At 44.7% G+C, this 22355-nt stretch overlaps 1 protein-coding gene and 2 non-coding genes across 3 annotated transcripts; 1 reads left to right on the top strand and 2 right to left on the bottom strand.

Moving 5' to 3' along the window:
• Positions 1-3859: 3859 nt before the first annotated feature.
• TRNAR-ACG (transfer RNA arginine (anticodon ACG)) lies at positions 3860-3932 on the bottom strand. Its single transcript has one exon. It is a non-coding gene; the product is annotated as a tRNA-Arg (tRNA).
• Positions 3933-4075: 143 nt separating this feature from the next.
• LOC127343230 (high mobility group B protein 14) lies at positions 4076-6836 on the bottom strand. Its single transcript, XM_051369354.2, has 5 exons — positions 6583-6836; positions 5412-5469; positions 5288-5332; positions 4435-4515; positions 4076-4355 (listed from the first exon to the last, which is right to left on the bottom strand). The coding sequence occupies exons 1-5, from the start codon at positions 6759-6761 to the stop codon at positions 4317-4319; spliced, it is 402 nt and encodes a 133-aa protein (XP_051225314.1). The 5' UTR covers positions 6762-6836; the 3' UTR covers positions 4076-4316.
• A 244-nt stretch (positions 6837-7080) lies between these two features.
• LOC127346392 (U4 spliceosomal RNA) lies at positions 7081-7233 on the top strand. Its single transcript, XR_007879556.1, has one exon. It is a non-coding gene; the product is annotated as a U4 spliceosomal RNA (small nuclear RNA).
• The last annotated feature ends 15122 nt before the right edge of the window (positions 7234-22355 follow it).

Below are 22355 nucleotides of genomic sequence, written 5' to 3'. Positions count from 1 at the left end.
TACAGATGCAGTATGTTTAATGTTTTACAATTTCACGTGCGTGTCCTCCGTTTACAAAGCACAGAGATGGAGATTAACAGTAAGTTCCTACTCGGTTGACAGAAGTGTATGCTACTTGACATTTATCCATACATATGCACATTATGATGAGCCCCTTCTCCCGCTTGGCGGGCTTGGTATGATATGTTCGTGATTCCCATTATCAAGAATAGGGTGACTTCTAAATGTACAGATAGAACTAGAAAGTCACGCCCGCTCCTGAAAAGGGGTCTGGAAAGGAAGAGAGCATTATGAATTGCCGATTTTTGGAGTTAGGTTTGAGTTAGGAGTTCTAGGTTTTTCCCGGAAGTGGCACACAAGATGAAGCATGGCCTTGGCATATGAGATTTGACCATTTGCACTTGATAAAAGAAGATGAAAAAGCTAACATGGAATTATGGAAACCGTAGAGGGTCTCCCCGCTGCCGCCTCCTCCTCCTTCCCTCCCCCCTTCCTCGCCGCTGCCAGAGGGCGCGGCCGGGCAAAGCCCGGTTGGCGCCAGCGATGGCGAGGCTCTCTCATCCTCTTGCTCGGGTCGGTAGACGCGGGGAAGCACATTTGGGCTAGGGCATGGCGTGCTCGTCGGATGCCACGGAGTGACGGCGCTCGTGCCTGACCTGTAGCGGTGGCGGACGACGAGGTGGTGCTGTCGTGCCTAGTTAGTCGACGATGTCGGCTGGGATGGGCGGCGAAGGCTTTGGGCGACGCGGGTTTCGGTCGGCCGCTAGTGGATGCGGCGTTGTGGTGGTGACGGCTCGGGCTTTCATCTGCGGAGGGAGGTAGGGAAGGTCCTGGCGGCGGGCTAGCTAGGCAACTTGGAGGCTGGTGGCGTGCATCGCAGCCCCTATGTCACTCTTTATCTCTCGCTCGAACGAAGGTGGAAGAAGGAGAAGAATGCACTGGTTTTCCGGAGGCAAACTCCACAGCGCACATTCACCACTCCTTCTTATATTTCAGCTGGCTCACACCAATACTCACTAAGGCTGGACCACTTTCCCCCTTCTCGTCTCTCCTACCGCTTTTCCCTTGAGAGTCTCAGACGAGGGTTCGGGCCGAACCAGAGCCTCCTCCGGCGGCACGGCCGGCCAGAGTTGGTGATGGGGAGGTGCCGGTGTACATAGTAGCTTTAGTCTAGGGTTGGTTTTGGACACTATGGCCTTGTTTGGCACTATGCCATGCTTTCAGGTGCTCTGGCTGCAAGCGAGCTGCAGCTTGGAGATGCTCCGCCTTCCTCTGCTCCAGGCGCTCTCATGGTGGGAGACGGAGTTAGAGACGGAGGTGGTGCGAAGATCCTATTCAATAAAGCTTGTGTGCGGGGGTTTGATTCGTGCGGATCTTGGGGATCTTGCTCCTCCTCCTTGTGGTCGTGGTGATGAAACCGGAGGATGAGGAGGACCCTGTGCTTCATCGATTCAGAGCTCGGTGGGGTATCTGTGTGCGGGCGCTGCTCCGCATGCCGGAAGTTGCGACTTTTGGAGTTCCCAAGCGGCGACTGCAGTGTGTCATCGCTATCCAAGGCAGATGGAGCCACTTCGAGCTCGGGTCGCGCGACCCGAGCATCTTCTTCCTTCAGGCCGGTGCGCCGATGCTAAGGATCTTCCCCGACCTTGGTAAGGGATCCATGGTCGCTGTCACCCCAAGTGGCATGTTCCCCGACGGCGGCGTAGACCCCCGTGCCTTGAGGTCTTGCAGATGCGGTGGAGAAGACCAGGGACCTGATTGCATTTTCATTTTTCTTTCTTGGGTCTTTTCTGTAAAAAAACTAGCCTTATCTTATATCCCCATATCTTTTAGGGGCTTTGATGTAACTTTGTGCCCACAGCTTGTTTAATGGAGCTTCCCGGGCCTTCGGGCTCCTACCCGTTCAAAAAAAAACACCAATACTCACCACTTTCACGAGCATTATTATATAGGTTTTTTAACCCAAGCTAACACACAAAGCACGCACACATCTACTCTTGATGCTCGATCCGCATGATGCGGCCAGCGTGCACACCACAAGCACACACGCGCATGACACGGCTGCCTCCAACAGTTCCAAACGACCCCTATGTACTGCACACTAAGTGCAAACCAACACGAACAAAGACTCACACACACGAGACACGCGTGGTTTATTTCTAACAGGGGCGACTCTGAGCCATCATGCACCAAACCAGAGCGCGTCCACAGCGGAGTGTCCACCGATGGCTTGAGGTCGACAGAGTGGCGTCTACCTCACAGAAGCAGCAACATGAGGTAGGAGGCGGTGTACAAGGTTGGCGGCGCTAGGATTATGTTGCGGCGAGGGTTGGACGAGGGTGGTGTGGTGGACGGCATCGAATCCAGGCTGACTAGGGTGATTAGCCGGATATGGGGAGGTGACTCGTGCGTGAGGAGTCGTTTCCGATTGTTTATCAGTGGATGAAACCGATTGGGAAGAAGGAGATAAGGGAAGAGAGTAGGGTGGCCCGTAGACATGTAGTGCGTCCTGTAGACGGAGGACCCCACGCTAAAATCATCCAACACCGCTCGATCAAGCCCCATCCGAGGATGCGCGACTCGGAGGTGGTGCGCGATGGAGCCACTGGCTACATTCACTCATTTTTCAAAAAAAAAGACTTAAATCATTTCTCTCTTTTTTGACTTAGTTGTTACTCATGTATACAGTTCAATTCATTTTGCAAAACAGGTTTGGGAAATCTAATATGTTTGGTTAACCCTTGTGGTTAAACACTCTTCTATTTCTTGGAATACCGCCGGGCTAAAGGAAGAAGAGATTAGATTATCGATACATTTGCAATTGTTGCTCTCCAACATCACTTGGGTTGCCGATGGCGTCACTAGAGGTACTACTGTTATACAAAACAAGCGATACGGGGGAAACAATCACATAACATTTTTGACATCTTCATGCAATATAAAGTATTATTAGTTCTCGCCCGAAATTATATATTGGCATGACAACCTTGCCATTATCTTCGGCTTTTGTATAAACAAATGTTCATGGAGAATGAAGTCATCCAAGTTAGGTTGAAATATTTTGAGTCTTTGACAAACCAACGGAGAGTGATATCTTCACCTTTAGAGCATTGAAGATGGGCGATTGAATACATTTCATATCAAATTTACATGCTAGATATCTGAACAAAAGGGCTACTATTATCTGTAGTGAAGTAATAAACCATTGAGTGTGAATTGCAATGGCAAATATCGTGAAAGGAAAATAATAGCCCGCTATATCAAATTTTAGATCTCCATGTTTTAAAATCGTGTGTATCAAATATATTGTTAGAGAGAGAGTTATGCTTATCCAATATTAAAATTAAACCATGTACATTGTTTAATGTTGTTTTTATCAACGGTGGGCATTGTATTGTAAAGATAAGTTGATATTTTTCTTCCATGTTAATATAAATTTGGTTATGACATGACATGATATATTTTTGTGTACTATTTAGTTTGGCCGGGGGAAGAGCTAGTGGGAAGGAGAGACATTTTTTGTGCAAAAAAAAGTTAATTAGTTGTGACATTATACGCACAAATACTCATACATCGTTAATGTATTATTCACTTCTTCTATGTGAGAGACTGAGAGGAAGGAGAGAGCCATTGATTGTAGCTGAGGAAGAAACTTGTACACCTCGTAAATAAAATGAAGAAAAATACAACATTCCTCCCACATTGTACAAGAATATCTATAGCATGTCGGTGACTAAATTTAAGTTAGTAGTATATAAATAGTTGTAAACCTTCTTTATGTGGATAAGAGGTCCTATTATATTTTACCTAGATAAAATCCTAACTTTTATTTGCGATGGATGATGTGTACAAAAAATAGCGACTCCGCTGGGGATCGAACCCAGAATCTCTGGTTTCGTAGACCAGCGCCTTATCCATTGGGCCACGGAGTCCTTGCTTGCGAATGTTGGACCTGCAACACTTATTAACGAGTACTAGTAGGTGTATGCTAACTTAAACTGACCTCACATTATATTTTGATTTGTTTCATGTGAAACTTCAACATTCTATGCCAACCCTTCCCAGAGAGCCGGCCTTATGAATAGGGCTATTGAACTCTCACCGGAGAACAATATACGTATAATGCACTACGCAGCACAAATAATATTCTGGTAATAGCACCAGTACAAGATTTGGTGTCAGTGTAATACTGACCGTCACAGGAGTCAAACTATCTATAGATAACAGAGTTCATTACAAAACTTAGTCATGCAATATACAATTGGTTGATTCATCCAATTACTTTCGGAACCATCAGAACAACCCAATGTTCACTTCTACTCGTAGCCTGATTCCTCTGACAATTCACCATTTATCTGCATGAAAAATAGGATAAAGTATGATCAGATGAATGAAAAAGGATAAAATATGTTAATATATATTAAAATAAATCACCTTTTTCTTGTTATATTGAGCCATCGCCTTCTCAAACTCAGCACGCCTTTCCGTAGCTAGATCGTAATACTTCACTTTTTCCTGGTGCAATGAACAAGGTGAAAATGCAAACATCAGTAGACGAAGTATGAATCATACTGTCTCAGTCTAGGAGGCATATTTCCGTTAGCCATAGAAAACTGATATACAATTCTACCAAATTGGCTAGCTGATGGCTGGTATTTAAGGCTTGGAAGAAGTCAGTTGATCTCTAAACATCACAGCAGTGACCTGTTTCTATTTTCCCTATAGACTAGATATCATGAAGATAATAGCAAGGATGGGTTATTTTCATCATCAACGTGAGTAACTGCAGCTGTCAATTATTTTAGTGTTTTTAGCAAGTAGACACACCTAATAGCCAATATGTAAATCATAGTAGATGTGCAATAGTGTATCATCATGATCTATGTTAATCTTAGCTGACATCCTACAAATATATTCTGAGTATACATATCATTAAACTTCTACAGTTACTATGTCAATGCATCCCGTCAGTCAAGGCAATGGCTTGTATTTGACCGAATAAACCTGGCTACTGAATGAATAAAATATCAAGGCAAGTGGATTATATTTGATGATTTGAAAAAGAAGAAGTTTCTATTGATTTCCAAACACAAAATCACAAAAGAAGTGAATCATCAAATAAGCCGAACTACAACTCCACTTCACATGTTCCTATCAACCATGCTACACCATCCTCACAATGCAATATGTTCCTACGAGGCAGCAACATTAGATGACACAATTTTGTAGTGACTATCTACCTGATGCAACAAAACCATCATTAGGCTGTCAGAGGGAAAATACCAACCTCAAATGTCATTTTATTCCATTTCTCGCCGCATGCCCTCCCTATCTGCAGTGTAAGGTATATTACATTACAACGTGACTAAGAAGCTAGCCTGAAGCTTCAGATTTAACTGAAGAATACTCACCTCCCGCATTGATTTTACACTTGGATTTTCTTCCTTAAATGCTACCCTGAAATCCTCCCTTCAATAGAATATGGCAGATTCAGTAAAATGGTTTAGTGCCACAGATGTAAATTGTTAACCAGGCCAGTAAAATGAACAATATAAATTTAAACAACATTGAGCACTTGCAATGCAGGATTTTTCTTGATCCCCACAGGAACTAACTGCATCCCCAGAGGATTATTTAAACAATTGAAATACACGACTAGGAAACGTAAGGACTGCAGAGAAATCTATCTATGAGTAGCAACAGGACCGAAATCAGGTTTTGCATCACAAATCACATGAGCTATTCAAATGTTGCTGGATACTGTACAACGTTGCACTGCTTAGTTGATCATTTATCCTGATGCTCTGGTTAAGAGTCTATGATGGAAATGAGAATATTGTTTATTGGTACAGTCGTCATGTGCATGATGAATTAATGTTCAGCACCAGGAGCAATAAGAAATAACTTTTTTGTTTGTGTTACGCCTGATGCAATGTGAAAAAAACCCTAAGGACAAACAATCAATGCGTTCAGCGATGATAGTGCAGCTAGAATATCCTATTGCAGTTATACTTCATCTTTTTTTTTTCCATGGAGCAGTTATTTTTATCAGTCCTTAAAGCATTTCTGAGCAATCGAGGAACATATTTGAATAAGTAAACACAACATATATATTTCCTATACATCAGTGATCAACCATCTACAGTGCTACTGTGAACTGAGTACATAAAGCTAAGAACTTGCAAATCAGGCATGTTAATCAAATTAGGAACAAAGGTGGTGCCTTTTGCGCACTTTGGAAATGGACATATCAGCATCCGATAGTCTCAGACCCTAAGTTCTCGACTTCCAAGATGGGATCACAAAATAAACTGCCTCTAGTCTAGCCTACAGCAGTGAGTTCAGCCACCACCTGGCGAACAAGCAAACGCACCTGCTGTGGGACTGAGATGAAATTCTAAACAGAGCTCCCGCGAACCACAGGGAAAGAAACCTAACTAGTGCGACCGCGCGAGGCAGCAGCCCAGCTGAACCCCCCTACCACCGCATCCCCAATTGGTTGAGCGGTCGCGAGTTAGTAGATACGAGATTCAGTTCGAAATACAGATAGAGGGAGAGAGAAGAGGGTGCGTGCATACATACATGAAAAAGAAGAAGGCGGTGGGGGGCTTCTTGGGGCGGCGGAGGTCGTGGAGGGTCCCCTTCTTCCCGGACTCGGGCCTCGGCTTCGGCTTCGGCTTCGACTTCGTCCTGGGGCTCGGCAAGGGGGGCAGCCTGACGGTGTTGAGGGGCTTCGGGGTCGTCTGCGACCTCGTCTTCATCCCGCAGGCGGCCACTTCCCCTCGTGCAGATGGCAGCGAGCGTAGGTTGGCTTTGCAGAAAGAGGAGGAGGAAGAAGAAGAAGCGCAGGGCAGAGGAGACCTGGCTGCTGGGCTCTAAATTTCTAGCGGGCCGGTGGACGGGACAGCCCAACTAGGATAGCTGGACGGGAGCCCAAATGGTTCTAAATTCATCGAGTCGGTTTGTTTGCTCCGTGCGTGCAGGGTTGATTGCATTGCATTAGTCCCACCTCGGTAGCGGAGGAGAGAGCGCGAGGCGTGACGGGGTATAAAGAGGGTTGGCCGGGCACAGAGGGAAGTCATCTTTGCGCTTGGGGCAATGACGCAGCTAGTGAGGTTATACCGAGGCGCGTCAATTGCTGGTTGAAAACTATTTCCAAACCCCCTCTTTGGCCCTCACGGGTCACTGAGAATTTCTGGAAGGGCTCCCTCTCCTTCGGGCGAGGGTAAGGCCCTACGAAACAAAATCAAAATTTTGGATTTTTTAAAATCTCATGGATGCCTCGTGGAAATTGCGCCTCTTATTTTTGATGATGTGTCAGAGAGGATAGATCTCGTCCCAAGACGGAGATGTGAGTGAGTGATGCTCACGTGCATTGGTTCTCAAGGGAGAACATATCTAGTGTACCATATAAAAAACGTATTTTATACGTGTTAAAAAATTGTACGAAAAATTATGAGTGCTCATGAAGCATGTCCCTACAACATCCCAAAATTTCGAAAGTGCTGAGCGTCCCCCGGGGGATCGGAGCTTCTGATCCCCCGCCTCCAACGATTGACACGTGTCCTCGGGACCACTCAAAGCACATGGGAAAAATTGCCCCACACTCACGAAAAGAAAAAGGTCTCCGCCTCACACGCACATGCGCTCCTGGACCTCGCTCCTGGACTTGTCGCCATGGGCGTGGTCAGCTTGGCCTCGACCAGGCGTCCGGCCTCGGCGAGGTTGCCATCCGGCCTCCGGCGAGGTTGGCGTCCACGCCACCTCGCAGCAGATGACTCGCGTGGTCGTAGCGCAGTTGTCCACCATAGCGGCGGTCGCTATACGCAGCTGCGGCGACCGCCGATCTCCATGGGAACATTGCCCCACCGTCGCCGGAGAAGACCGGGGGAACCTTTGCGGCATCCCCGGTCTCCTCGGTAGCACCGCATGGACCGCCGGTAGTAGCATTGCCGACAGGATTGCGGCATCATGCAAACTCCTCGGCGGTGCCCGCGGGTGGCGTGGTAGCACCGCCGTCGATGGAAGGTAGCACCGCCGGCGTCACTTGTAGCAACACCGAGCGCCCATAGTAGCAACGCTGCCGACTGACGCCGCGCGACAAAGCATGGCGCCGCTGGTAGCAACCCTGGCCGCCCATAGTAGCAACGTCGTGCGCCGCTGGCAGCAGAGCATGCCGCCCATAGTAGCAACGCAGGGCGCCGCTGGTAGCAACGATGGGGGCCGCTAATCGCAACGCCCGGAGGAGAGGCAGCTTGGGGAGGCGTCCTCGCAGAGGTGGAGGTCGGAGGCGGGGCGGATCACCGAGATGGAGCCATGGCGCGCTCGCGCCAGTAGGAGGAGAGGTAGGGTTTGGGGCAGCGCACTCACGGTGCTGGAGCCTGAAGCCGGCGGCGGGACGGCTCGCCGAGATGTAGCTCGATGGCGTCTTGGCCGGCGACGGACGAGGAGGAGGCGGGAGAGGGAGGGATTTGGGTGGCGCGGCGCGAGGCGGCGAGCTTGAGGCGCGGCGCGCGACGCAGCGACTAGCTTGGGCGCGGCACAGGGTGGCAACTTGGGCCCAAGCGTCACTGCGCCATGGCCTATGCGGTTGTGGAGTACTAGTTTAGAAAGGGATAAGGTAAAGGAGGGAGAAAGCCAGGGATATGGACGACCCACACGAGTGGGTCCTACACGGACACGGACACGCGTCGCCTTGCGAAGGAGGAGGACGGAACGCTCCGTTCCCCCGGGGGAACACGAGCATTTTCCTATCCAAAATCGACATAGACACTGAGAAACAAAAAAAAAAAAGAAAATCAGCATGAATAGTGTCATTTTCTGATTTGTCTTTTTGTGACACTAGGTAGCACTATTCATGCTGATTTTCTCTTTTTTGTTTCTCAGTGTTGACACTATTCATGCTGATTTTCTTTTTTTTTGTTTCTCAGTGTCTATGTCGATTTTGGATATGAAATTTTGGGATGTTGTAGGGACATGCTTCATGAGCACTCACATTTTTTCGTATAATTTTTTGACACGTATAAAATACATTTTTTTCTACGGTAGCACGGTAGCATGCAAAAGGGTGGTAGCACTAGATATCTTCTCGAGCTCAAGGCATGGCTCGGCCGGCTTCCTCTCAGGGCAACTACAACGGGGAATGTGTCCGTTTGCGTCGAAATCCAGCGGCACAACACGACGTATTTTTTTTTGATTTTGCATTTTTTTTCAACATAAAAATATTACATAGTAAAGAAAGGAAAATTAAAAAATATAAAACCTAATAACGCTTGCACTTACTCCGGTATCAAAACCTAATAACGCTTGCACTTACTCCGGTATCGGCCACGGCCAGTTGGAAACCGACGGAACATACGCGGTGCCGTCGGCGATGGTGGAGGTGGAGCAGCCCACATCGGTGGTGGAGGTTGAGCAGCCCATGACAGTGGTGGAGGTGGAGCACACCACGTCGGTGGTGGAGGTTGAGCCGTCCACGGGTTGTACGGCGGAGGTGCAGGCGGCGGTTGCACCGGTTGCAGGGCCGAGTTCTCAAGCGTTCATCATAGGGCCTCTTCCTCCGTGAGGCCCGGCAACATGGTGCCAACGGCGTACCAGGGTAGCGGCGGCTGCACCGGTCGGTCCACCTCCGAGACCTCGTCGTCTGTCATCGTCGTCGGGTACTCGAACTCCCGGCCCTTCGCCATGGCCAACTGCCATTTCTGTAAAATGCAGGCGACGTAGTCATCGCTGTCGTTCATAGCCTCCTTGTTGTGGTAGGCCAGCGCTTCATTGTAGTCGGCGTCGTCGTCCTGTGGAGGCGATGACGACTTCCGTGTTCGATGGTCAAAAGGAAAGTCCCTGTCGCCGAGGAAGCCCGCCCGCCTCCTCGGATCCTTCTCGGTCTTGCACCAGGTGCGCCGGGTGTCGGAGTCTATGGCGTAGGTGGGATCGGCGCGAAGGTCCAGCGGCAGGTACCGCCGCCTGCGCCGGATCTCGGCGTTCCTGTCTGGCTCGCGCGGAGGCACGAGCGGGACAGGCACCCGGAGGTGGCTGAGCCGCCAGCCGCCGCCAGGCAGGTGCACGTCCCGCCAGCCCGCGCACGGCGTTCAGTTCCTGTGCACGAGCCGCGCCACGTCGACGGACAGCGGCACCCTATATATGTGTCCGCTCAACCTTCTTGGTCCCGCTGCCGGATGCCTTGGAGTCGTGCTTCTTCTTTCCCATGGCTGCGGTGGCGCGCGATGGTGAGGGGTGGGAGTGGAGGTGTCGCCAGTGTGGGCAATGGCAGGGACGATGCCGGTCGACTTTTAAGACCGGTGCGCGGGGGACACGATATCATTGATGGCAGCGCAGAAGCCCAGCCGCCGTCCGCCAGTGCACGTGCAGAAGAGGCGGCCGCGGCATTGATGGTGAAGGCTGCGGCGCAGACGCGGAAGCGATGACCGCCGAAGCTATGCGCTCGATATAGCCCTATGGCTCGCTGCCAGGCGGGCCCGATGGAAAAGCGAGCAGTCACTTGGGGCGTCCGCGCAGCTTCCGCTGCGACGCATCCCAGGCGCAAATATGCGCCGTGTTTGCGTTGCCACGGACGACGCGATCAATATGCATCGGGCCGCTGGACCTGATCCCAGACACAAACGACCGCTCAACGTTCGTTTGTGTCGGCCCGCTCGAGATGCCCTTATTCCAAACACATCGTGGTGGGGTAGGACGTGCAAGGAGCCGTGGGGTGCAGTGCTCCAACGTGGAGAGAGAATGAGACAATGTGCAAGAGTGCCATACAAGACATGGCCAGCCACCATTTTTGTGCATGCCCAAAATAGACAAGTCCAATGGGTAGAGTAGATCAAGAAATATTTTTTGAATTTATTTGGATGGTTAAGGAGCGAGAGAATGGAAATAGAGATTAATCCTTTGTTGAACCAAAGGTCATTTACTTAGATCATGGCTAGGCATATGGGACGATGGTATTGGATGGATCATAGGGGTGCATTAGGCGTTCAGATGTTGCCATTCAAGCTGTGATTACGTTCATAATTGTTTGAATCACTGGTGCCATTCAAGCTGTGATTAAGTTCACAATTGTTTGAATCACTGTTTATGCCTCAGGCCAAATTTAATGCATTTTTGTAAGTCTAGAACTTCGAAAAAAATTATAAGTAAGAGAAAATGTTTCGAGTTCAAAATAACCCGTCGGTAGTGCCCTACCTAGTAGTTTTAAATCAAAACTTTGGGAAGGGAAAGAGAAGTAATGGTGTAGTCACCGTCACATGTAAAATTTGGAAAAAGTAAATAAGTTTAAGAAGATTATTTTATTCTAAAATAATTGGAAAAGGAATGGTTTGGTAAATAGGGTCAGAGGTGACCCTAGGTTTTTGAATTAAGAAAAGGATTTTTAAAAATCATTTGATAAAACAAAAGTGGTTTAAGAAATGGAGAAAATAAGATATAAGGGTTTTGAAATTAGAGAGGATTTTAGAAACCCTTTGCTAAACTAGAGAAGGGTTTAACATGCATGGACGAGGTAAGTTGATCTTTAAGAGAGGAACAAATGGGGAAGTTGGAAAATGGCTGATACGTCCCAAACGTATCTATAATTTCTTATGTTCCATGCTACTTTTATGATGATACTCACATGTTTTATACACATTATATGTCATTATTATGCATTTTTCGGCACTAACCTATTGACGAGATGCCAAAGAGTCAGTTGCTGTTTTCTGCTGTTTTTGGTTTCAGAAATTCTAGTAAGGAAATATTCTCGGAATTGGACGAAATCAACGCCCAGGGTCCTATTTTTCCACGAAGCTTCCAGAAGTCCGAAGAGGAAACGAAGTGGGGCCACGAGGTGGCCACACAACAGGGCGGCGCGGCCCAAGCCCTGGCCGCGCCGGCCTACTGTGTGGGCCCCTCGTGACGCCCCCTGACCTACCCTTCCGCCTACATATAGTCTTCGTCGCAAAACCCCCAGTACCGAGAGCCACGATACGGAAAACCTTCCAGAGACGCTGCCGCCGCCAATCCCATCTCGGGGGATTCAGGAGATCGCCTCCGGTACCCTGCCGGAGAGGGGAATCATCTCCCGGAGGTCTCTTCATCACCATGATCGCCTCCGGATCGATGTGTGAGTAGTCCACCCCTGGACTATGGGTCCATAGCAGTAGCTAGATGGTTGTCTTCTCCTCATTGTGCTATCATGTTAGATCTTGTGAGCTGTCTATCATGATCAAGATCATCTATTTGTAATGCTACATGTTGTGTTTGTTGGGATCCGATGAATATTGAATACTATGTCAAGTTGATTATCAATCTATCATATATGTTGTTTATGTTCTTGCATGCTCTCCGTTGCTAGTAGAGGCTCTGGCCAAGTTGATACTTGTGACTCCAAGAGGGAGTATTTATGCTCGATAGTGGGTTCATGCCTCCATTAAATGCAGGACGATGTGAGAAAGTTCTAAGGTTGTGGATGTGTTGTTGCCACTGGGGATAAAACATCGATGCTTTGTCTAATGATATTTGTGTTGATTACATTACGCACCATACTTAATGCAATTGTCTGTTGCTTGCAACTTAATACCGGAAGGGGTTCGGATGATAACCTGAAAGTGGATTTTTTAGGCATAGATGCATGCTGGATAGCGGTCTATGTACTTTGTCGTAATGTCCTGATTAAATCTCATAGTACTCATCATGATATATGTATGTGCATTGTTATGCCTTCTTTATTTGTCAATTGCCCAACTGTAATTTGTTCACCCAACATCTGTTTATCTTATGGGAGAGACACCACTAGTGAACTATGGACCCCGGTCCTATTCTTTACATCTGAAATACAATCTCTTAATTGTTCTTTCTTGTTCTTCGCAAACAATCATCATCTTCCACACAATACGTTTAATCCTTTGTTTTCAGCAAGCCGGTGAGATTGACAACCTCACTGTTACGTTGGGGCAAAGTACTTTGGTTGTGTTGTGCAGGTTCCACGTTGGCGCCGGAATCCCTGGTGTTGCGCCGCACTACACTCCGCCACCAACAACCTTCAACGTGCTTCTTGGCTCCTACTGGTTCGATAAACCTTGGTTTCTTGCGAGGAAACTTGCTTCTATACGCATCATACCTTCCACTTGGGGTTCCCAACGGACGTGTGCTTTACGCGTATCAAGCTAAATTTCTGGCACCGTTGCCGGGGAGCTGAAGAAAAGTTACACCACAAAGATTTCTATCTCCCACGTCAACTGCACGCCAGCAAGTAAATTTCTGGCGCCGTTGCCGGGGAGATCAAGACACGCTGCAAGGGGAGTCTCCACTTCCAATCTCTTTACTTTGTTTTTGTCTTGCTTTACTTTATTTTATTTACTACTTTGTTTGCTGCACTAAATCAAAAACACAAAAAAATTAGTTGCTAGCTTTACTTTATTTACTATCTTGTTTGCGTTCTCCATATTAAAAACACAAAAAAAAACTAGTTACTTGCATTTACTTTATCTAGTTTGCTTTATTTACTACTGCTAAAAAATGAGTAATCCTGAAGTTGAAGTTCGTTCTTTTAAGCAACAAGGTGGAGAAAGTTTCAAATATGCTTGGTACAGAATTAGTGATGCTCATCATAGGTGCACTAAGAAACACTCCACTATTATCCTACTTAGGAACTTTTATGTTGGTATATCTAGCTGGAATAGGTATGTTCTTGATACTCTTTCGGGGGGTAATTTCCTAGGTACTCCTGCTTTAGAAGCTAGTTGCATCATTGAGAGTCTAGTTGGAATACCACCTGTTAATGAAACTAAAATTGAAATTTCTCTTGAGGATGTCATGAAAAAGTTAGAAGCCATAGAGAAAAATCTTCCAAGTGTTGAGACTAAACTGGGGGTATTACTTGATAATACTGATAAACTTGATAAATCCCTAGGAGAAATTAATGAAAGAATTGCTACTTTAGAAACTTGTGCTATCCATGATAATCAAACTCATAGAATTGATAAACTTGAAAAAGCTATGGGAACATTGGGTTCAACTTTTTCTTCTCTTAAATTTAAGGAGAAAGCTTATGTGGGAAAGGAGCAAAAATTCATGTATGTCTCTAGGGTGCCTAAGCCAAAGAATTATTATAAGCCTAAAATTGATAAAACCCTTAGTACCACTATGGGAAATTTAGATAATGGAGCATCTAAGGTACCCTCTGCAACAAGTTTTGTTTGTGAGAAAATTTTTGATGTCAATGCTTCATCTCTTGATAATACTTGATTCACACTTTCTGCGCCTAGCTGAAAGGCGTTAAAGAAAATCGCTTATGGGAGACAACCCATGTTTTTACTACAGTACTTTGTTTTATATTTGAGTCTTGGAAGTTGTTACTACTGTAGCAACCTCTCCTTATCTTTATTTTATTGCATTGTTGTGCCAAGTAAAGTCTTTGATAGTAAAGTCAATACTAGATTTGGATTACTGCGCAGAAACAGATTTCTTGCTGTCACGAATTTGGGTATGGTTCTCTGTAGGTAACTCAGAAAAATCTTCCAATTTACGTGCGTGATCCTCAGATATGTACGCAACTTTCATTCAATTTGGGCATTTTCATCTGAGCAAGTCTGGTGTCTCTAAAAAATTCGCCTTTATGGACTGTTCTGTTTTGACAGATTCTGCCTTTTATTTCGCATTGCCTGTTTTGCTATGTTTGATGGACTAGTTAATTGCCCGTGCGTTGCAACGGGAGCAGAAATATTTTAGTGATTTAGCACTAATGATGTTAAAAATGTAATTTTAGGGTCCTCATGCACATCAAACATTATTGTAAGTTATATACCAGGGTCGCCGTATATAGGAAAGATGGCCACTTAAAATTTTCACTTCACATGATTTGACATCATATGTATAGATAACAAGGACCTAGCAAATTCTCTAATTAAATAATTCAACATTATGGGAAGGGGGCATTTTCTTTGGCTCCGTAGGGTGAGTTTGGTTTCTCTTACATCGACATGAGCAATCTGATACATTTTATCCTGCTCACATGCTAGCCCACTCGAGAAGAATTCATCAATAATATTTACACAATGCTTGTGGGAATTTTGTTTCCACTGTAGACTCACAATGCACTTTTTTTGAATTAACAGACAAGCACAACAGTTGTTTGATAAATAAACGGTGCTTCAGGTACTGAAAGTGAAGTGTGCTACTGAAAGTAGCTGATTGTTTGATAACATAGTGCTTCAGGAATTTGGCAGCAGGCTTGGAAAGTACTACTAAGAAGCAATATGTTAGTCCTTTTCTATCTGTTTTTCTCTTTGCATTGTAGCATCAGCTAAAATGATCCATGAGAGTATGCTGTAGCATCAGCTATACCACCACATACACACGGGAGGGGACAGGTCAAAACTGTCATCTATTTTACAAAAGAAATAACACTATGACCTATGTTTCTGAAATTGTATAGAGGAAAATTGAATTGAACTTCAGAGCAGCCTCGCGTTGTTCCCAGTTCTACACTCGCACTCGCATGTACATAAGCTCCTTGATTCTCTGGCCACATGCCATGGTTGCTGAATATGCAGCTTGATGCTTACCAGTTTACCAGCCACTTGCATTTTAGGCATGGAACACATGAATTGTTATAGTGAAGACCCCGTATTTCAGCCTCAAAAAAGATATACTGCCTATTTTTTATTAAAAATTCTTACGTTAATATTTACAAAATATACGAATGAAAATCCAAATAAGAAACTTTTTTGGCCTAACGACTACAGGGTCTTAAGATAGCAGAAAATGCAAATAAATCCTGTTATTGTGCAAGTTTAATAAGCTCGGTCTTGCAGGATGCTCGGCGCAATCGTTTCCCTTCTATTAATTTGAAGTGCCACTGGAATTTTTCAAGTATTATCACTCTACTGAATTTTCTATAACATATAATTTCCAAATGTACTATTACACGCTACTTATTTGAAAAACCCTATGATATAATCTACCTAGGCTACCATCAGACTATGTATGAATGTAAGACCGAATCGCCAACTCAAAACACATATCTCTGCTAGAAAACAACACAATAATCTACACACGACCATGGTTACCAGATTAAAGAATCATTATCATTAATAATTCATGGTTACCGTAAGTAGACATAGACGTGAAAATTATACGACTTCCTTGCCTGGGTCAGAGAATTTGGAAGGAACATCAAATATTGCCAACACTAATCACACGAGCACATATCTGCAGGCAACAAATGGAAGTCCAGTTTATTCCATGTGGCTTCTGGTATTCCACAGAAACTACTATTAATTCCCTCTTGTGCAAGAATAATGCTACCTGAAACATGCTGACATGTGATAGTCCAGTTTAACGCAAACAACAACAACAATCAAAGCCTTTTTTCCCACGAAAACACCGATAAATAATTTCTAAGAGTTGATGGAAGAATTTAAGATTAGTGTCCAGCTCAATTTACCTAGATACTAATTGTCCATACAAGCGGTGCATCGCAATACACCTTATATTCTGGAATTTTTCTCAAAAAACTATATGGCTTATATTTAGGAACCGAGGGAGTATTCAACGCAAGCGCAATAAATCTAGATTGACAAATTGCAGATGTAACATCGACGATCTGGACTAAGCATTTGAGATAAATTGTATATTATTAGATCACACAATTAAGGATACCTAGTTTCTTACCTCGTGAGGGATTTTAGTGACATGCACAGCGCTAGCACGATAGTGCGCTACCGCCCAACCTTGGTCTCACAGGACATCCCCTCCTCTATTGATACAGATCCAACTTTACCTATTGTAGTATCACGATTATGTGACCATGATAGCAAGTTAACAACCATGCACTCCACAAAAGTGGATAAGATGTAGCATTATGACAATGTAAATGTGCATGGAGGCTAGTACATCATTTGGAAAGCAAAAAAGCATGAACTCAGGTCAAGGTGGAGTTCTTAATTGTGTACAGATGTTCCAAGCTTCAGTTGACAGACATAAAGTACTGTAAAACACACACCTGCATCTCATAAGTAGGAGCTGCTTGTATTCCAATTTAACCCCATCATGCAACAACAGAACCTAAGAAAAGTCTAAAGGTATGTGGCCATTATAATTTCCTTTATTCTCCAAAAGGAGGCTGAACCCTCATCCTCTGCCGAATACTATAAAATAGCCACAGAAATATTGTTAAGTAAATACTGAAGAAAAGTTTCAAACTACTCTAACGGAAAGGGGGGTTTTGCAGGTCAAATGCTAATATGGTTGTACAAACTTGAGGGGTTGCCTTGGAGAGAAAGGGAAGAAATGAAATAACCACTTATAAGAGGAAATTCAGCAACCAACATAGGGAATAAACCTAACAGAAACACCTGTGTAAGTTTTTGGTCACAGAGAATAACATACCAAGTTATTAAAGGTCATCACCACGTTTCCACTTCGCTGCACAGCATATCTTGATCCTGGTACAGTAGTTTGCATATGCCACATAATATACAATTAATTCAATAACAAATAAGAATATCACCCATCTTTTTTAGGAGAAAATAAGAATATCCTTCAAGGTTAAACAAGTATCACTTCATTGATGATCACCAAATTAACTAAAGTTCACCCCGGCTAAAATATTACTGTGTTACAAGATGGATGAGAGAACCCAAAGAGTGGCAGAACCCAAAATTTTATATACTTAGTGTGGTGGAAAAATACAGATTTAATAGTTGGAGTGTACTACATACAGGTTCAACCAAGTTTTTCAAGCACCTGTCAAACTTAAAATCAACATCGTCTGCATCGTAGAAATGATCATACTGCTAACATCTGGTGTAGCAGTCGTCAAAGCTCCCTGAATTTGTACAATGATAAGTCAGCATTTGAAGAAGTAGGAACCCAAGAGAAAGTAGCTAAACAATAAATCAATCATAACTTGTGTTGTAGGATATCAAGGGCTAGTAGTAGGAAGCAGTTGGGTATTACTTTATGGGATCAGTTAATTATGTAGTTCATTACAAATTTACAATATTGGTGTATCATTGAATTCTTCAAAAATTAAAATGCATCGGTCTGTTGGAACCACACAATAACTGAGTATCTACAAATCAAATGTTGTTCTATCTTCAGTGCAACTAAGAACCTCAGAAATTCATTCGTTGAGAAGAGTAAGCATATGCTTGACAAAAGCAAATTTGATGCATCAGACATTGCTTATCAACCTACTTTTCTGCAAGACGACTAAGGAAAAAACGGTACCTTATCTGCAGCCTGCCTCCAACGGAAATCCCACCAATCAAATTTGGTAGTACTGGACATTACTTCAACACCCACGCACCCTACCATGACAAGCAATAAGAATCAAAAGATACAACAATGGTAATACTGGACCGCGCTTCCGAAACACACCTTGATTTCGGTCCAATCTCATGTCCTCGCTAGACTGCTTCGCTGCCTCCATGATCACCCTGCACGCCGGCCGCCGCAGCAGCAGCAAGAGGTTAGACTGAGAGATCGTGTGGAGAACAGACGGGACGCGAGGAATTCTGCATTACCTTCCTTTCGATCTAGGAGTAGAGTTGTATCGATCCGTCCGAAGGTGCGGCCGTTTGAGCCGGAGTCGGAGGAGCCACACATGTCCTCAAACTCGAGGAGCAACACGGACGGGCGCGCCGGTGGCTGGACAAGAGTTAGGCCATAGATCCAGGCGCCACAACGACCAGATTGAACGGATGTCATGGATACGCCCACATCGGCCGTTGGACTTGAGGTAGGCCGCAGCAGGAGTTCGGGGAGGCCGACGATTCAGATCGGAGGCAGCAACGCGGAAGGGCCGCGGCGCCGTCAAGCTCCATGGCGGCGCTGGCGTGCTCGGCGACGACCATCGGTGGGAGCACCCATCTGGCGATGATCTTCTCGATGCCGCTGCGCGATCCCCTTGGCTGCCGTCGGCGCTCAGGTCTGGGTCGCTGCCTCACGACTGCGCGATGCCCTCGGCTGCAGCCTGCAGGTTTGTTTCTCGTGGCTGAAGGGTGGAGGTGCAAAATGTGCCAGAAACATGTGGAATGCAGGGGCGAAAATGCCAAAGAACAGCGATGTACGAAGCGACGGAAGGGAGCGACGGACCAAGACGTATTGGTTGACGACGGAACTCGTTCCCCCTTTTTAAGTAGTAGAGATTTCTTGGTTCCATTAAATTTCAGTAGCTTTGTGCAATGTCCAGAAGTGTTAAGAATGATTATGTCACCTCTGAATATATGAATTATGCACTGACCCTCTAATGAGTTTGTTTTAAGTTTGGTGTGGAGGAAGTTTTCAAGGGTCAAGAGAGGATGATGATACAATATGATCAAGAAGAGTGAAAAGTCTAAGCTTGGGGATGCCCCCGTGGTTCATCCCTGCATATTTTAAGAAGACCCAAGCGTCTAAGCTTGGGGATGCCCAAGGCATCCCTTCTTCATCGACAACATTATGAGGTTCCTCTAGTGAAACTATATTTTTATTCCGTCACATCTTATGTGCTTTGCTTGAAGCGTCTGTTTGTTTTTGTTTTTGTTTTTGTTTTGTTTGAATAAGATCGGATCCTAGCATTCTTTGTTTGGGAGAGAGACACGCTCCGCTGTTTCGTATGAACACATGTGTTCTTAGCTTTATTTTAATGTTCATTGCGAAAGTTGGACTATTTCATTCATTGTTATATGGTTGGAAACGGAAAATGCCGCATGTGGTAAATGGTATAATGTCTTGAATAATGTGATACTTGGCAATTGTTGTGCTCATATAGATCATGTTTAAGCTCTTGCATCATGTACCTTGTACCCATTAATGAATAACTACATAGAGCTTGTTACAATTTGGTTTGCATGATTGATCTCTAGAATCTAGATATTTTTTGGTTAAGGTGTTTGAACAACAAGGAGACAATGTAAAGTCTTATAATAGCTACAATATGTTCATATGTGAGCTTTGCTGCCTTTTATACTTGAGTTTGCTTCAAACAACTTTGCTAGCCTAGCCTTGTATTGAGAGGAATTCTTCTCGTGCATCCAAATCCTTGAGCCAAATACTATGCCATTTGTGTCCACCATGCCTACCTACCACATGGTATTTCTCCGCCATTCCAAAGTACATTACTTGAGTGCTACCTTTAAATTTTCATTCTTTGCCTTTACAATATATAGCTCATGGGACAAATAGCCTTAAAAACTATTGTGGTGAAGAATATGTACTTATGTATCTTAGTCCTTAATAAGTTGCTTGTTGAGCGCTAACCATGTTTCTGGGGACGCCATCAACTTTTACCTTTGTTGAATATCATGTGATTTGCTATGCATGTTCGTCTTGTCTGAAGTAAGGGCAATTTTCATGATCAAATGATTTGAGTATGCATATTGTTAGAGAAGAACATTGGGCCGCTAACTAAAGCCATGAATCATGGTGGAAGTTTCAGTTTGGACACAAAATCTCAATCTCTTATGAGAATATTACCTGTTGTTGAATGCTTAAGCATTAAAAGAGGAGTCCATTATCTGTTGTCTATGTTATCCCGGTATGGGTGTCTAAGTTGAGAATGATCAAAAGCGAGAAATCCAATGCGAACCTTCTCCTTAGACCCTTGTACAGGCGGCATAGAGGTACCCCTTTGTGACACTTGGTTGAAACATATGCTATGCAATGATAATCCGTGTTAATCCAAGCTAATTAGGACAAGGTGCGAGCACTATTAGTATACTATGCATGAGGCTTGCTACTTATAGGATGTCTTATATATAACACATATGCTTTATTACTACCGTTGACAAAATTGTTTCTATGTTTTCAAAATGAAAAGCTCTAGCACAAAAATAGTAATCCATGCTTCCCTCTGCGAAGGGCCTATCTTCTACTTTATTGTTGAGTCAGTTTACCTATTCTTTCTATCCCAGAAGCAAAACTTGTATCAACTGTGTGCATTGATTCTTACATGTTTACCTATTGCACCTGTTATATTACTTTGTGTTAACAATTATCCATGAGATATACATGTTGAAGTTGAAAGCAACCGCTGAAACTTATATCTTCCTTTGTGTTGCTTCAATGCCTTTACTTTGAATTTATTGCTTTATGAGTAACTCTTATGCAAGTCTTATTGATGCTTGTCTTGAAAGTATTATTCATGAAAAGTCTTTGCTATATGATTCATTTGTTTACTCATTATCTTCATCATTGCTTACAATAGTATGATCAAGATTATGATAGCATGTCACTTCAGAAATTATCTTTGTTATCGTTTACCTACTCGAGGGCGAGTAGGAACTAAGCTTGGGGATGCTTGATACGTCCCAAACGTATCTATAATTTCTTATGTTCCATGCTACTTTTATGATGATACTCACATGTTTTATACACATTATATGTCATTATTATGCATTTTCCGGCACTAACCTATTGACGAGATCTTAGAAAGAAAGCCGATTCTTTGTTTCTGCTGTTTTTAGTTTCAAAAATCCTAGTAAGGAAATATTCTCGGAATTGGACGAAATCAACGCCCAGGGTCCTATTTTTCCACGAAGCTTCCAGAAGTCCGAAGAGGAAATGAAGTGGGGCCACGAGGTGGCCACACAACAGGGCGGCGCGGCCCAAGCCCTGGCCGCGCCGGCCTACTGTGTGGGCCCCTCGTGACGCCCCCTGACCTACCCTTCCGCCTACATATAGTCTTCGTCGCGAAACCCCCAGTACCGAGAGCCACAATACGGAAAACCTTCCAGAGACGCAGCCGCCGCCAATCCCATCTCGGGGGATTCAGGAGATCGCCTCCGGCACCCTGCCGGAGAGGGGAATCATCTCCCGGAGGTCTCTTCATCGCCATGATCGCCTCCGGATCGATGTGTGAGTAGTCTACCCCTGGACTATGGGTCCATAGCAGTAGCTAGATGGTTGTCTTCTCCTCATTGTGCTATCATGTTAGATCTTGTGAGCTGCCTATCATGATCAAGATCATCTATTTGTAATGCTACATGTTGTGTTTGTTGGGATCCGATGAATATTGAATACTATGTCAAGTTGATTATCAATCTATCATATATGTTGTTTATGTTCTTGCATGCTCTCCGTTGCTAGTAGAGGCTCTAGCCAAGTTGATACTTGTGACTCCAAGAGGGAGTATTTATGCTCGATAGTGGGTTCATGCCTCCATTAAATGCAGGACAGTGAGAAAGTTCTAAGGTTGTGGATGTGCTGTTACCACTAGGGATAAAACATCGATGCTTTGTCTAAGGATATTTGTGTTGATTACATTACGCACCATACTTAATGCAATTGTCTATTGCTTGCAACTTAATACCGGAAGGGGTTCGGATGATAACCTGAAAGTGGACTTTTTAGGCATAGATGCATGCTGGATAGCGGTCTATGTACTT

The sequence above is a fragment of the Lolium perenne genome, chromosome 3 (genome assembly GCF_019359855.2).
Source record: "Lolium perenne isolate Kyuss_39 chromosome 3, Kyuss_2.0, whole genome shotgun sequence".
In the NCBI taxonomy this organism is placed as follows: Eukaryota; Viridiplantae; Streptophyta; class Magnoliopsida; order Poales; family Poaceae; genus Lolium; species Lolium perenne.
The sequence above is the reverse complement of the archived record's forward strand: the minus strand, read 5'-3'. Positions and strand labels throughout refer to the sequence as shown.